Here is a 17419-nt window from a genome sequence, read left to right on the forward strand (position 1 = left end):
TTAGCCATAGTGAGTCTGTATAAACCCCAGACTGGCATCCCAAAGGGGTTCGCCTTGGACCCTATGAGGTCACCATGAAAGCAGGTTAGGGTCCACTCGGACTCTGTAGGCTTCTGGGGACCGTAAGGGTGCCCGCCCTTGGAGCCACAGAACCAGTCTGCCTGACAAGCCAGGTCAAACTGTACATTCACTCACACATTCACACCAAAGTTATTACAGTTCCTCTCCTCCCACCCCCAACCTGGGAGGCCCTGACCTGTGGAATTCCTTTTGGAAATTCCTTCCTATCCCTTCTTTTGGGGAGTTCCTGCCCTAAAGGACCTCCCTCCACCCCCAGGAGGCCTACCTGTGAGACCTCTCAGAGGTTTCTGGGAGGTGCTTGGTCTCCCCTTCCACCCTCATGGGTGGGCCTGACTGGGTCATGGGGCCACAGGCCTTACTGGAATCTGACATCAGAACCAGGTCCTTACCTGCCAAGTCTCCTTTGAGTCCGGATGGGACCAGAGGTGTGGGCCAGCCTGAGGTGACTGGGTAGGAGACTCCCTGAAAATTAGGCAGGGTGCACCTTCTCCCCTATGATCCCTCATTCCATCACTACCCCACCATTGCCCCAAACTGGTGGCAGCAATAGGCCCACACAGTTGGGTTTCCTGGTCAGGGAACCAAATGTTATGGAACCTGGACTGGATCCTGGTGGAAGACCAAGTGGCACTTGGAGACTTTGGAGGATCAAAGGTTTATTTAACACTGGTGGGCTCAGAGGAGGCTGTTCTCCAAAGGTCTGAGCCCCTAGTACAAGCAGGGAGGGGAATTTATACCCTCCTACTTCCGCATACTTGGTACTTTTGATGTGTGTGGGAAATGAGGTAGGAAAGAAGAACCTGGAAGGGCTTTGAGACAGGGACTGGAATTCCCTTGCTGGTTTGGTCAGCCATCTTAGAGTATAGTTTTAACCTATCAGTAATAAAAACAAAACCAAAAAAGAACATGTGTGTAGAAAGGGAACACATAGCCTTATAACAACTTAGGAAGTGAGGTATATGCCATGGACACTGGTTTTCTAGCCAGATTTCCAGCTGTTGGTGTTATGGCTGATTTAATGCTAAAAACTGTTTATCTATTAGGGCCTGCTTAGCCAGAGCAACTCCATATTGCCTAGGTAGCCATATTGTTGTTTACATCCACAGATTTCATTCCCGGAATAAATGTCCCTGTAGTTCCTGGTATCGGTTCCGGGTATCAATTCTGGGAGTAAACGCCTTAACAATAGAATCCATGTACCTTGGGTCTGCGGTTATGCTCTATAAAACCAGCCTGTGAGATTGGGATGGGGTCACTCTCTTTGGAGGCGGCCCTGGCCGGTCAGTCTGACTTCTAATCTTGGCATAGAATAAAGCTTTGCATAAGTTTCACTTTGTCTCAGTCTTGTTCCTTTGATAATGGACCCCAACATTCTGGGGGCTCATCTGGGATCAAACAAAGAGAACTGAGTCAACATCAGAATTTCTGGGAAAAGCCTCCAGAGGTAAGACCTTGAGATATTATTTTGTGGGATCCAGTCTCTCTGTCTGGTTGTGGAGCTCCAAGGTATAGCCCACCGGGGAGAAGCTGGACACAGCATTGCTCCCCAGGCCTGGAGTAGGTGCAGGGATACCCCGTCCCTCCACTGGGAGATCGCCAGGGGGTACAGGTCCCCCTAGGCAATCAGGGGACCAAGAAAATCCCCACCAGCGGGTGTTTGCAGGGGACCGAGAAAATCCCCACTGGCTGCTGGGTCTGCGGTTGTCTTTGTCTTGTTTTTTTGTTGTCTGTTATGTTGCTTGTTGTGTTTGAAGGAATGGGGCAAGCAGAGAGCAAGGGGACTCTGACTTTTATCTCTCTGTTCCTCCTAATAGATGTGGGGCTTCTCCCTTACTCATTTCTTATGTTAATGGCTATAACTGGAGCCAACTGTGGTTACTCTAACTTGAGACAGAGACTTTAAGGAATATTCCCAAGCAGCTGCTGAAACTCCCTTTGTTTTGGGGAAATTCCCTGTCTTCTCTGGCCAGACATGGACTGCCTAACCTCCCCCCAACTTGCTGGCAGGAAAGCATGACATCTGATCTTCTGTTGAAGCTGATGAACTCTAAAACCGGAAACCCTTTCTCTGCCTTCTGGCAGCACTTTGTTCTTCTGTCTCCCTCTTCTGTTTCTGAACCAACTTGGGTGCGGCCTGCATAACTGGCCTCTAGACCATCCTCGGTGCTTCCTGCACCACAGCTCCTTCCCTCTTCATTGTCAAGGAGCAAGAAGAGCAGCCCCTGGACCTAACACCCCCTACTCCAGATCTCCCCACCTGTGTCTCAGGTAAACATTAAAAGTGGAGTGTGTCCAGGTGAAATGTAAATCAGTATTTGAACAAAGTTAAGTTTGTTGGTTTAATTAAGATAGACATGTTTTTAAAGTTAACAACAGTAAACATGAAACTTCAATCAAAGTTTACTGAAGGTCAAATAAGCTCATGTTATTTGTTAAAATCTGTTAGCAAAGAAATAACTGAACTGATGGTTAATTGTCTGTCTCAAAGTTTTAACAGATAATTGTTAAAATAGCTTTCAAAGTCTTTGGTAACCTGAAAGTTGAAAGTTTTGGTTGGATGACAAATGGAATTAAATTATGAACATCTAGGTCTTAACCAAATGAGATAAAATGCTAAAGCATTGAGTACTTGATGTAGGTTTGTGCTTTTGACTTCTTACTGCAAAGAAACTAAGAATATTTAAATCTGTTGGTAAACATGTTTTGTGCTTAGCTGATTCATAAATTTGCCATCTACAGAATTCTGTTGTAACTGTTCACAATTGGTTAATACTTAGACTCTCACTAGAGACTGAAGTGTTTCTAAGAATAGAAAATTCTGCTAACTGTAACTAAGACTGATGGAAGTAAGGGAAATAACCCTATATGTAAAAAAGTAGGAGATGCATAAGAAAGATAAGGAATGGGAATACATTTTGTTAAAGATAAAAGGTAATTTTGTCCTAAATGAGATGGTTGTTTGAAAGGAAATGGCTTGGGCCAAAACCTGGATGCAAAAGAAAGTTGTAAAAGGTTTGTGAAGGGAAATCTTCAGAAAAGAAATTTTAGGTATGGTCAGGATGGACTAAGATTAAAATAAATCTTAAAATGTAGCACATCAGAGTGGTAAATACACATGAAATGACTCCATGTATTCTGGACTACCAAAAGAAAAATGCTGTAAGGTTTTTATTAAAAGTTTTAAAGTCTGAAAAAAACAGAAAAAAAGCAGTTGACTGACAGTAAGTTTTAAAAAAACTGTACACAGAAAAAGAGGGCCTAAGTGAGTAAATAGTTTTGTCTTAAAGTAAAAAATGTCTGGTTACACCAGAACATGAAAGGAGATAATAAAAGCTAAACTTGAGGGTATGTAGTAAGTAGTAGAAAGCTTGGGAGAAGTGACTTTTATTTGCCTTGGTTTATTGGTTTGAAAGAAAACAATGAAATATGTTGAAAATTTGACCATATTAGATCAGTTTTGATGGATTTCCTCACAAATTTCCTTGGGTTACATTTGGGTAAATGCTATAACTACTATAGAGATTCTATGCATTTCCTAAAGTTTTAACCTTTTGATAAGGTCACACTTGATATTGTAATTATTAAAATGTTATATGTCACAGAAGTAACCTGATTTTCTTGCCAGTTAAATTGTAAACTCTCTTCTCCTCAGCTCTTTAACCATCTCTGTTCTGAGTTTTTGTCACTTATAATTGATTTAATTCTCTTGTAAAATAAGTTTTACCTTAAAGAAAGTTCATATGGAAGACTTTCATAACAAATACAGGTCTTTGATATGTTAAAATCCTGGAACTGAAATGGGTAAGAATTTCCAGAAGTAAGAGCTGCATTAGAACTAAACCAGAATTAGTAACATGGGACTAGATGAACTAAAAGATTGTAATGTTATGTCTCTTAATGTTGCATCTGTTATTTTAAACATTGCTGGTTCTCTAATGTTTGCTCTTCCAGGCTAAGGAAACTTTTTTTCTTAAGATGTCTGTGACTTACAGAAATGTAAAAATATTTGTTTGTAAACAAATCAAAGCATTCAACTTTTCTCTCTATCTGAACCCTCTGAAACTCAAAAGGTTTCAGCAAGTATTCTTTCTTCCATGGCAATTGGTAATTTACATAAGTTCAATAAGAATCTGTTCTCCTTGTAAGGGGACACCATTGGAAACACTGGTTACTTTACCAAGGCTTTGACTGGAATATCATATTTGAAAAAGACTCAGATATGACCAGACAGCTTAAAGGAACTAAGGTTGACTTTATGAAACCTGGAGTCATAAAGCCCCTTGAAACTGTTGGCCTGATACCTTGCTTACAGAGTTCCCAGCAGCCTCCCCAGGCAAGTAAAGAACGTCACTTCCTGGCAGGTGCAGGAACCTCAGGATACATTGGGGACCTCAGAAAGAGGAATTCACCCAAATCGACAAGTATTGCAGGCATGTCTGATGACAAGTACTTGGCTTGGCTTCTGGCCTGAAGAGGCTATTACAAGTTCAACCTAGAGATTCCTTATAAAAAGTTCCAGCAAAACAGATTCTAAAAATCTATATAATCACTCACTGTTCTTGCTGAGCTTATGTAAATAATTAGGCCATATTTGTTAAAACTGCACTTGTTTTTCAAATAAATTAGTCCTGATTTAACTATCTCTGGAAATGAGGGTTATTTTAGAGAGAAAAATTATGTTTCAGTAACACACCTTTATGGATATTAAGTTCTGGATTTTGTTGTCTTTAAATGTTTGTTTACCTAAGCTAGACAACTTGAGGTAAACTTCAAAGATGCACAATAGCTCGTTTAGATAATATTGCCTAATATTCTGTAGGGATAATAACAGAACCCATTGGACACAAATATATATTAGTTTTTATGGATACCTTTTCAGGCTGGGTAGAGGCTTATTCTGCCAAACATGAGATGGCAGGAATGGTAGCCAAAAGCTGCTAGAAAAAATAATTCCTAAGCTTGGGTTGCCTCTCACAATTGGGTCAAACAACGGCCCTGCATTTGTGAGTTCAGTCTCACAGACATTGGCCAAGGCCATGGGCATTAATTGAAAACTACACTGTGCCTACCGGACCCAGAGCTCCGGACAAGTAAAGAGAATAAACCAGACTCTTAAAGAGACCTTCACAAAGTTAATTCTGGAAACTGGTCATGGATGGGTGGATCTCCTTCCCTTCACCCTCCTTAAGGTATAGTGTACACCCTACTTAAACAAGGTTACCCCATTTAAAATAATGTTTGGGAGACCCCCTCCACTCTGCCCATAGCTACAAGAGGTTGCCCTAACAGAAATGACTGATCAGTCTGTACTCCAGTCACTGCAGGTGCTACAGACTGTCTTAAAAAGAGCCCATGCAGGGATCCAAGCTGTCTACACTGAGATGGAAATGGAAGTGGAACCACATCCTTACCAACCCAGAGACTTGGTTTGGATACTCCACCACCAAGTGGAAAACTTGGAGCCTTGTTAGAAGGGACCGTTTACTATCATCCTATGGAGGACCCAAGGGATTCCAACATCTTACTGCAGGGATAAAATGAAGAAAGTGTGCGGTTCTCATCCTATTCCTAAAAAGGGAGTGCTCTGCATAGCCCTGGGAAAGAAATGCTGCTTCTGGGTAGATGAGTGCGAACAACAATGCAGGAACTCCCAGGGATGATATAAAAGTTTGTTCAACTGGTCTCCATGGATGACTTCCCTAATATCAGCAATTGCAGGCCCCCTGGTTTTACTAATACTAATGCTACTTTTTGGCCCCTGCATTATTAACGCCCTAATGTCATTTGTACCAAAAAAAAAAAAAAAAATTGGTGTGATAAAAATGTAAGTCCTACAAACTCAATATAACCCCTTACAACAGGAGGACATAAAACTGGCAGAAGAGTCAAGGAATTGACTAATCTCCAAAGAAAAGGGGGGAATGTTAAGGCTGATTTAATGTTAAAACCTGTTTAACTATTCGGGCCTGCTTAGCCAGAGTGACTCCATATTGCCTAGGTAGCCATATTGTTGTTTACATCCACGGACTTCATTCTGGGAATTAATACCCCAGTAGTTCCTGGTATTGGTTCCGGGTATTGATTCCAGGAGTAAACGCCTTAACAGTAGAAGCCACCTACCTTGGGTCTGCGGTTATGCTCTATAAAACCAGCCTGTGAGATCGGGACAGGGTTGCTCTCTTTGGAGGTGGCCCTGGCTGGTCAGTCTGACTTCTAATGCTTGGCATGGATAAAGCTTTGCCTAACTTTCACTTTGTCTCAGTCTCGTTCCCCTGGCCGGTCAGTCTAACTTCTAATGCTTGGCATAGAATAAAGCTTTGCATAAGTTTCACTTTGTCTCAGTCTCGTTCCTTTGATAACAGACCCCAGTGGTAGGAATGGCTGCAGTTTGTAGCTTAATATCCTTTTACAGGAATCAGATGAGAGAATCTGTCTTGTCAATATTTTGGTTGTCTTGGAAGAGAACTGTCATTCAATGACTGATTGGAGTGGGAAAGAGTTAAAAGGACTGAGACTCTTGCTTCTAATTTATATAGTTTTAGAAGGATCATCACAACTCCAAGGCTCTAATAGGATTGTATAAGAACACAGTTGTGACTGCTCTGTAGTTTGATTTCTTCCTCACCTAATCCTGCTTCCCTCAGGTGTTGTTTCATAGGACATGCCATAATTAAACCACCTAAACACAAATCTCATTCTCAGAATCTGTTTTTGAGTGACCCAACCCAACGTGAATAAGGGTTAGGTCCCTGAGAGACAACCTAACTAGTATAACTGTGTTCATGCATTCTTTAAAACTCCTTGATATTTAACACTGTTGTCCAACATCCTCTGCAATAAATATTGAGACTATGAAATACATCAGAGTGAGGTAGCATAAATATGGGAGAAGCTATCTTAAAGCAATTATCCATAAACATTTTTTTTAATCATAATCACCTGGAGAGCATAAGCAACCTCAAGTTGTAGGAATTCACTCCCAGGTTTTCAGATTCAAATGATCTGAGGTGAGAGCCAAAATTTTGCATGTCTAACAGGTTCTCAGGTGAGAATGCTGCCACTTTGGTGACCACACACTTTGAAAAACGCTTCTTTAGAAAGAGAAACATTAGTGGTTAAGAAGAAAGAGGAATGATAGTTTTGATATTTGTATGAGAAATAGTAACTTGCCAAACCCAAATACATTGGATGTGATAATGAGAGAGTTCTATCTGAGAACAAACCCAGCACCAATTTAATAAACTAATGTGTCATATTTGAATAATAAACTCTAAACACAGGTAAGGAAATTCAATAAAAAATGTGTCATAATGATATTTTAGATATAGATCCACTATTAAACTGGAATAATATATTACAGAATTAGGAAGTGTCCATTAAGGAATACAAAGTCAAACAAATATTTAAATAAAAAGACATCAATAAATATATAGATATGGGGTAATTGAAACATACATGAGACAAAAATGTAAATACTCTTCTCAAAAAAAAAAAAAAAACCCTCAAATTTTTCATTATGACATCTCAGTAGTACCAACTAGGTACTTAAAAACTGTAATAAACTAACATAAACTTTATAGATTTTAATTTGGTGAAATACCCTTGTACCATTCATTAAGCCATATACTAGTGTTATATACTATTATGAAAATAGGACACATTTAATGATAAATCAATAGAAAATCAACTAACCCATGGCAATAACAAAATATTTATTGGACCTTATGTAATAAATATTTTAAAAAAGAATGATGATTATACTTGATAGAATCTGTCTATCATCTATCTATCTATCTACCTATCTAAATTGTAATGGTCAATATTCAACAACCATGAAATAATGAAATGCATGGGCAGAACAAAATACCCCACATTGCGCAAATCAATAGGATAACATGCAAATTTTGTAAGTAAGAAATTTATTAATGGAAAATTTGAACCAACATGTTTCTTTTAGTTTCTAAAGGCAAGGACATGGAAGATGAAAACCATAAGGATAATAATGAAGTTGAAGATAGATATCTATTTTTTAAGATTTTATTATTTATTTATTTATTTGACAGACAGAGATCACAAGTAGGCAGAGAAGCAGGCAGAGAGAGAGGAGGAAGCAGGATCTGCGCTGAGCAGAGAGCCCAATGCAGGGCTCACTCCCAGGACCCTGGGATCATGACCTGAGCCAAAGGCAGAGACCCCAACCCACTGAGCCACCCAGGTGCCCCAAAGATAGATATCTAATACGAAGATAAAGGAGAAATAAATATAATACACAGCACTGTTTATTCTGCATTATAGCTACATAGACATGCATATAGATGTCTACACACCTTTTGTATAGAATACAGTTAGTTCTAGTAGTTTTATATCTATCTAAATTTATGTGTTTGCCTTCAATTTACTACTATATCAAATATAGAATAAAGACTTCATACATACTTGATTCAAAGTGTCTTATGTAGCCTAAGAAGCATTTGGAAACACATCTACCATGTATGTCTTTTTTAATATCCTATGAAAAATTTTATATTATATGAAATTGTTATAATTTAATAACATACAAATCTATCTATCTTTCTATCATCTATCTATAAACATACACACACACACATATCTAATAGGCTTAATTTTACCAAAACCATAGTAAATAGTTACTATCGAAAATTTCCATAGAATCAAGGCAGAAGGGACTTTCTATGAAATCATAATTTTTTAAAAATACTTTATTTATTCACTTGACAGACAGAGATCACAAGTAGGCAGAGAGGCAGGCAGAGAGAGAGAGGAAGAAGCAGGCTCCTCACTGAGCAGAAAGCCCAATGTGGGGGCTCAATCCCAGGGCCCTAGACCATGGCCTGAGCTGAAGGCAGAGGCTTAACCCACTGAGCCACCCAGGTGCCCCCAAATCATAAAATTTTCTTAAAGTCACATTTTTACCAAAGTCGTGTAAGAAAAAGACAAAGGAACCATATTGAAATATGTTTTCAGAAGAATCCCTCTATACAGATTCATAATTTCTAACAGCAGATAAAGAAAAAGTTACTATGCTGTCAGGATACATGACCATAATTATCATGTGGAGATAGTGTTGCTGTCACATAATAGTGGCAGATTTGGTTAATCAATGAATGTCACATTCGTATTTTCTTCATGTAGAACCATTTATCTCAAGAGTTGGTGCTCAACATAACAGACAGATTAAAGTAAGAAACTGGGTTAAACTTCCACTATATCAAAGAACACCATTTGTGGGAAACTGGCCAAGAATAATACCATCAATAAACTCTACCTCACAAAACATTATATTGATTCTTTTGAGATAAAACTTTCAAGGAAGAAAATATGACAAGCCACGCCATGAAATACCACAGAAAATTGTGTGATTCTTTGAAATACTATAAAATATTAATAAGATAAGCTTTTGCAAAATGTATGGGGAGATGCCAAGAATAGGTTTTGAAACATGATAAATGGGTTCATTTGTTATGAGAAAAGGTTTAAAAAATCATAGTCATTAGTTATTCAATAAACATAATGTTAGACATTGCCACAGGTACCATGAATATATTGACAAATAAAACACAGAAGCCAGGGACACCTGGGTGGCTCAGTGGGTTAAAACCTCTGCCTTCAGCTCAGGTCATGATCTCAGGGTCCTGGGATCGAGCCCCGCATTGGACTCTCTGCTTGGCAGGGAGCCTGCTTCCCCCTCTCTCTGTTTGTCTGCCTCTCTGCCTACTTGAGATCTCTGTCAAAAAAAATAAAAATAAAATAAAATCTTAAGAAACAAACAAACAAACACAGAAGCCTGTTATCTTGCATCTGGTAGGAGAATTTAATTGTACCTCAAATCAGACACATACAAACACATAAATATGATTAATATTTGTAATTTTTTTGAAGAAGAAATTAATATAAACCAAATCTCACATTCTCATTTAAAAACAAAATAAAATCAAAAGAAAAGACCATCTGCTGTTATGGGAATATAAGCTTAAAATAAGCACTGTGATGTAGCTTATATTTAAAACATTGAGTGAATAACAACATTGAACACAAAAAGGAAAAATAAGGAAGAGTGATATAAAATATTTTTAAAATAATATCAAAGGAAATGTTGAAGAACAACAAATAATATCTATCAATCTTAGAGTGTTTATGAATTTAAAAGAAATAATGCAAAGCAGTAATGATTTACTGATATATTCTAATAAAATGGGGGCACCTGGGTGGCTCAGTGGGTTAAAGACTCTGCCTTCAGCTCAGGTCATGATCTCAGGGTCCTGGGATCGAGTTCCACATTGGGCTCTCTGCTTGGTGGGGAGCCTGCTTCCCCCTCTCTCTCTCTCTGCCTGCCTCTCTGCCTACTTGTGATCTCTCTCTGTGTCAAATAAATATATAAAATCTTAAAAATAATTAAATAAATAAATACTCTAATAAAATGGCAAGGTAATTTTTTTTTTAAACAAAAGAACAAAGAAAGTGCATGTTCTTTAAAAGAAACAATGAAGGAGCCATTAAAAACTCCCATACAACTTCATAAAAGTTTTTATAAGAAATTTAAAAGTTTTTACTATAATTATGGATTTTCAAGAGGTATTAATAATATTTATTTTTGAAAAATAAATCTTTGATTTTTTTTTATGTTTTAGTAAAACTATCTGAAACAGTACAAATATGGAAGTCTGTTAATATATATCCCATTAGAATAGGAAAAAAGATAAAAAATATGATAGAAACTCAAAAGAAAGATTAAAAACAGTATTCCAAAAACTATGACAGTTATTTTGCCTAGTAAGAAAGCTTTTAAATAAAGAGTGCATAAACTGTTTTAAGAAGTTCATAGTGCTTGAGAATAGGTTTGGGGGGAAATGAGTGAAAGTCTAATTGAAGTTTCTTAATATTTTGTATTAAAAGTGAAAGGGTAGGAGCGCCTGGGTGGCTCAGTCAGTTGAGTGTCTGACTCTGGTTTCCACAGGGGTCATGATATCGTGGGTAGTGGGATCAGCAGGGCATGGGGCTCTGCACTTAGCAGGGAGTCTGCTTGAAAGATTCTCTCCATCTGCCCCTCCTTCCCCTCACACATGTGTATGCTCTCTCTCTCTAATAAATATATAAATCTTTAAAAAAAGTGAAAGAGTATAATTTTAATTATGTATTTATTTTTCTCTAGTAATAGAGACTCCATTTAACAATACAGATGACAATTAAATTGTGAAGAAATAGTTAATATAAGGAGAAATTTGAAATAGTAAAGCTCATTATATTATTTAAAAATTATATTCAAACTTATGCAAATGATTAAGCATGTATGTTGCATGTATTTTAATTCAGGCACACAAATGTTTGATTAAACTTGATTTAAATTATTCTCTTCTTAATAAAGCATTTTATAATGAATGCTCTATGCTCGTTTCAAATTAAATTTCCCTCATTGTTCACTTTCATAATGTTAGAAATATTTACAAATCATTTTGATATTTCTGTGAAATCAGGAGATTTTTATACTAAGCTAAGGCTCTGAAATATTCACAAAATAATTTGTTTCTATACTAAGTTATATTATGTGTTATGTTATGGTTATGTTATCTTGATGATTTTCTCTAGGGAATCTGTATATTTTATCATGTTTCTACCAGTTGAAATTTAGTAACAAATTATTTTACTTCATTAGGGAAGATTAAAATCTAAAGTGTGTCATTGGTGACATTTTGTCTCTCTAATTAAAATTCTAAAAATCATTTTTACATTAACATGTTTAGTATAAAAACTTCAAGCAAAATTTTCTAGCTCCTTTTGCATGGAAAATCTACAGTATTTTCCTTTAAATGATGTTTATTTCTTACATACCATAGATTGAACTAGCTGTCCTTTTTGTAGTGGTGGAGGTAGAGGCAGGTAAGACAAAAGGTACATTTACATGTAGAAAAAAAAGAGATGTTAAAAGAGATTTATCAGATAGAGCAAGTAGTCTGTGCATTAACAATCAAACTGTAACTGACAATTTGAAAACATGTTGATGTAAAAATTTTATAAATGTTTTCTGGATTCACTATTCTTATGTGTCATAAAGTCTATGCCAAGCATCATAGGTGCCAATGCTTCTTCCACATTGTTTCTTCTTACTGATACATAATGACTTAGACCATAAATACTGTTTATTTACCTATAAAGTTAATTTTGTCTCTGCAAATGAATTTGATTAGCTTAGAAAAATTATGGATATACCAAGATTAACTCTTAGATAGAACTTAAATTATTTCTTATTAACACAACTAACTCATCCTCTTAACAATGTGAAAAAAAAGATCTATATTTATTATTGATTTACTTTATACTTCCCTCAATTAAAACATTTAAAAAATATGTTTTAAAATTATTACAGCCCCAAATATTAAATTGAAAAGTCATAGAAAAAAATCAGTTTCATATAATGTTTTATCTTATTAAAATGAATTGGCTCTATCACTTATAAGTAACATGTTTATTACTAAAGCAAGTATTTTATTTTATTTATTTTATTTTCATTCATTTTATTTTCAAACCAAGTATTTTAGTTTTATATACTTATTGACTTGTTTTTTATTTTATATTTTATTATAGAATACCATTGGATGTTCTTCTCTCAGCCCATAATGACTAAGAATTTGGTTATGTACTTAATTTTTACCTATTTAAAAATATGGCTATACTTTTAAGTTTAAGGCAATCTGCATGAAAATGAAAGGCAACCTGAGTCTTCATTGTATAAAAGTAAATCATTATTCAAGGGTTTGATTATATTATCCATGGATTTCTTTTTTTAACATAATAGCTCCATATAACAATGATATATCTTTTTAAAAAACAGGTTGCCAAATAATCCAAATATTCCAAATGGAGTGATAGAGAATAAGATATATAATATAGATATTAACCAGTCTTATACGTTACTATTATTGCTATCTAGCAAAATGACGTATTAATCATCTGAAAAAATGCATACTATTACATTATGTATTTCAAAGTTATGATCTTCATGAATTTACTCTTTTATATGAAACATTTAATTTTTATTATGTATTAAATACATAAACAAATTGGTTAAATAACTGCTAAACTTCTGGTTCCATGAAACTCATAACATAATGCCAACATAGCTATAAATAAAATAATCATAAAATAAATACAAGTTACCAATTTTTATAACCAATTTCAAAGAAAAATACAAGTTACCAAGAGAAATTATACTGGGAGGAGTTAAAGTACCTGTGAAGTGTCAAATAAGAATTTTAAAATTTATGATGTAAGTCTAATACAGTAAAATACACAATATGCACAATATGATATGGCCAAGTGGGGTTACATCAAGCATGGAATTTGGTTTAATATGTGAAAACTAATTAAGGCAATTCAACATATTAAAAGATTGCAAAAAGTTAAAGATTATTACGATAATTTTATAAATATTATTCAGTACAGTTTACCGCCTATTCATGCTGAAAACCCTCAAGAAACTTGAATAAAATGGAACTTCAAGCAGATAAAGGAGGTGTGCAAAACATTTAAAGTTAATATCATAATAATAGCCTGAATGGTTTCACTGTGAATTCAGGAAAAGTAAAAAAAAATGAAGAAAGAAATAATGCTATGCATTCTTTTATTGAGAAACTAGCCAGTGCAAAAATACATGAAAAAACAGTACCCTTATTAAGAATTAAAGGAAAAAAAAAAAAAAACTGTTTTCTAAACAGACATTAAAATTCTCTATGTGAAAAACCCATAAAAAAGGTTCTAGAAATTATGGAATATAACAAGATTGCAGAATACTAAATCAACATAAAATAAAATATTTATATTACCTTACTAGAAATAAATGGATGGGTATTAAAATTAAAAAAACAAAACAAAACAAAACAAAAACCTTTCAATTTACTATATCATCCCAAAGCATGAAAAAACTAAGGTCACATAAAATACAGAGATGACCTTTACAATGAAAAGTCCATATATTTAGTCTATATTTAGTGCCTAAATATAAATGAATTAGACAAAACCCTGAGTTAAACCCATCAAAAACAAAAGGAGACTCAAATAAATAAAATTAGAAATAAAGAGGAGACATTAAAACCAATAATATAAAAAACACAAAGATTAATAGAGACTACTGTGAAAAACTGTATGCCAATAAATCAGATAACCTAAGATAAATGGGTACATTCTTAGAAACATACAACCTAGCAAGACTGAATTATGAAGAAATAGGAAATCTGAACAAAACGACTACTAATAAGGAGATTGAATCAGTAATCAGAAAGCTTCCAACAAGGAAAAGATTGGAACCAGAAGGCATCACTGGTAAATTCCATCAAATATTTAAATAATTAATACTGATCCTTGTCAAACTCTTCCAAGAAATGAGAGACGAAAGAACACGTCCAAACAAATGGATAGAAGAACCAATATTGTTAAAATGTCCATACTTCCCAAAGCAATCCACATATTCAATGCAATCCCTATCAACATTCCAATGGCACTTTTCACAGAAATAGAATAAGCAAACATAAACTAATATGGAACTATAAAGACTCCAAATAGCCAAAGTAATCCTGGGATAAAATAAATAGGAAACATCACATTTCCTGATTTCAAACTATATTATAGATCTATAATAATCAAAACAGTATGGTATTGACATAAAAACAGACACATTGATCAATGAAACAAAATAGAGAGCCCAGAGATAAACCTATATATATATGATACTTTGCTTATCCATTCAACTATTGAAGGACATTTTGATTACTTGAAATTTTTGGCGATTATGAATAAAGATGCTATAAATATTCACATGAAGATTTTTGGATGAATCTACACTTTCAATTCATTTAGTAAATATCTAGAAGAGTGACTGCTGAATCAAATTGTAAAACTATATACGGTTTTGTAAGAAAATACCAAATTCCAAAATTTACGATTTTTATGTCCCCATACACAATGAATGAGAATTTCTGTTGCTCCACATACTGTCAAGTGTTTGGTGTCATTAGGTTTTGGATTTTAGCCAGTTTCCTTCCTCCCTCCCTTCCTTCTTCCTTCCATCCTTCCCTCCTTCTTTTTCTTTCTTTTCTTTCTTCTTTCTTCTTAAGTGCATTTTAATTAATTTTGACATTTAAAAAACAGCTAATGATCCAAAACAAGATTAAAAACAGAAAAAATGCATTTTGAAGTGTGATAAGCTTAAATTATCGCTTAAGAAATAAATACATTTTATGGGAGTGATTCATTAATTTTTAAGTCTACAGACTTAGGTCCATGCTAAAACACTGAATTTTTGGCATTTCACCCAATGACAATGCTACTGACCAGTTTTTTCATATGCTTATTTCCATCCCTACATATTCTTTGGTAAGTTGCCTGTGCAAATCTCCAGTTGTCTTTTTTTTTTTTTTTTTTAATTGAATTGTTTGTTTTCCTATTATCAAGTTTGAAGAGCTATTTACATATTTTGGAAACAAGTCCTTTACCAAATATGTTTTGCAAATATTTTCTCTCACTTTCTTTTCATTCCCTTATTCCCTTTATTCCCTCATTCCCTTAACAATGTCTTTAAACATTGAACACAAGCATTTAATAGTGAAGTTCAACTTATTAATTGTTTTCATGGATTATCCTTTGGGTGCTGTGTCTAAAACCTCATCATCTATCCCAAAGTCACAAAGATTTTTCCTACATTGTCTCTCAGAAACTTTATAGTTTTGCACTTTATATTAAAGTTTATGATCCATTTGAGTTTGTTTTGTGTAAGTTGCAAGGTCTTTGAGTACTTTTATTATTGTTTTTATTGCACATGGCCATGCATTAATGTAGCACCATTGGTGAAAAATACCTATTCTTTCTCTACTTACTTGATTTTAGGGCTTTTCCAAATATCAGTTAAGTGTATTTGTGTGGGTCTCTCTCTGGGATCTCAATTCTATTCCATTGATCCATCTGTTTATTCTTTCACTGACATTGGGCTTTATGAAAGGAAGTTTGTTTTGTTAATGTTTTAATTTCACACTCACAACAATATTTTGAGACTTCAGATTTTTTTTTAAAGATTTTATTTATTTATTTGACAGAGAGAGATCACAAGTAGGCAGAGAGGCAGGCAAAGAGAGAGGAGGAAGCAGACTCCCTGCTGAGCAGAGAGCCCAATGCGGAGCTCAATTCCAGGACCCTGGGACCATGACCTGAGCCAAAGGCAGAGGCTTAACCCACTGAGCCACCCAGGCACCCCGAGACTTCAGAATTTAAGTTGGAGAGGATTCTTTCTTTTTTTTTGGTATTCCCAGTATGATTTTGTGTATCCTTGGAAAAGTTTTATTCCTTATAAATGTGGTCAAACTTACAAAATCATCTTTGCCTAGTGTTTTTACATGGAAATTAAGGATTAAATTCCTTTATTTATTATAGAATATTATAAAATTTATAATGTTCCTTGAATTTGAGTTTGTAATTATACAGTTTTATAATTTAGACCTTATATTAGTTTTCTAAGGCTGCTGTAACAAAGTACCAAAGCTGAGTATTAAGAAATAGAAATTTGGGGCACCTGGGTGGCTCAGTGGGTTAAGCCTCTGCCTTCGGCTCAGGTCATGATCTCAGAGTCCTGGGATCGAGTCCTGCATCGGGCTTTCTGCTCAGCAGAGAGCCTGCTTCCTCCCTCTCTCTCTCTGCCTGCCTCCTCTGCCTACTTGTGATCTCTCTCTGTCAAATAAATAAAATAAAATCCTTTAAAAAAAAAAAGAAATAGAAATTTACTGTCTCATAGTTCTGGAGGTTAGAACTCTAAGATTAGGGTGTTAGCAGTGTCATTTCCTTCTGAGGGCTGTGCAAAAGAAATCTGTTACATGGCTATCTCTTAGCTCTGGTGGTTTGTTGGCAATCTGGGATTGTTGGCTTGTAGGTGTATCACCTTAATCTCTGCCTTTATGTTCTGTGTTGTCTCTAAATTTCTTCTTTTTTATAGGACACTAGCTTGCCTTAATTAATTACATCTGAAATGAGCCTATTCCCAAACAAGATCACATTCCAAGGTACTGGGGGAAGGACTTCAGCATATGAATTTTTTGGGGGGGTGGGGCGGGACACAATTCAAACCATAACAACCTTTTCATACATTTCCACTTTTGGGGTAAAGTTGTTATTTTTCTTCTCGTTCTTTTTAAATTTAGGAGTAAATACCTATAGCATTGTATTAATTTCTGGTGTACAACGTAAGGATTTGATATTTGTATATGTTGTGAGTGTTCATCACATAAATCAAATATCCCTGACAGTTTTTCTTTTTTGTTAATTTTTTTTTTAAGATTTTATT

The 17419-nt window shown here is 35.2% G+C and overlaps 1 protein-coding gene across 1 annotated transcript in view; it reads left to right on the plus strand.

Annotated features, from left to right (window-relative positions):
- Positions 1–421: 421 nt before the first annotated feature.
- Positions 422–17419, plus strand: part of LOC308338317 (heterogeneous nuclear ribonucleoprotein D-like) — a gene marked incomplete at its 5' end in the record, with an annotated part of 172400 nt that continues 155402 nt past the window's right edge. Inside the window, 1 exon segment of the mRNA XM_080796337.1 lies at positions 422–531. Coding sequence (XP_080652463.1) covers positions 422–531 — 110 coding nt within the window.

This window comes from Martes martes, assembly GCF_963455335.1.
Source record: "Martes martes genome assembly, chromosome: 2".
NCBI lineage: Eukaryota > Metazoa > Chordata > Mammalia > Carnivora > Mustelidae > Martes > Martes martes.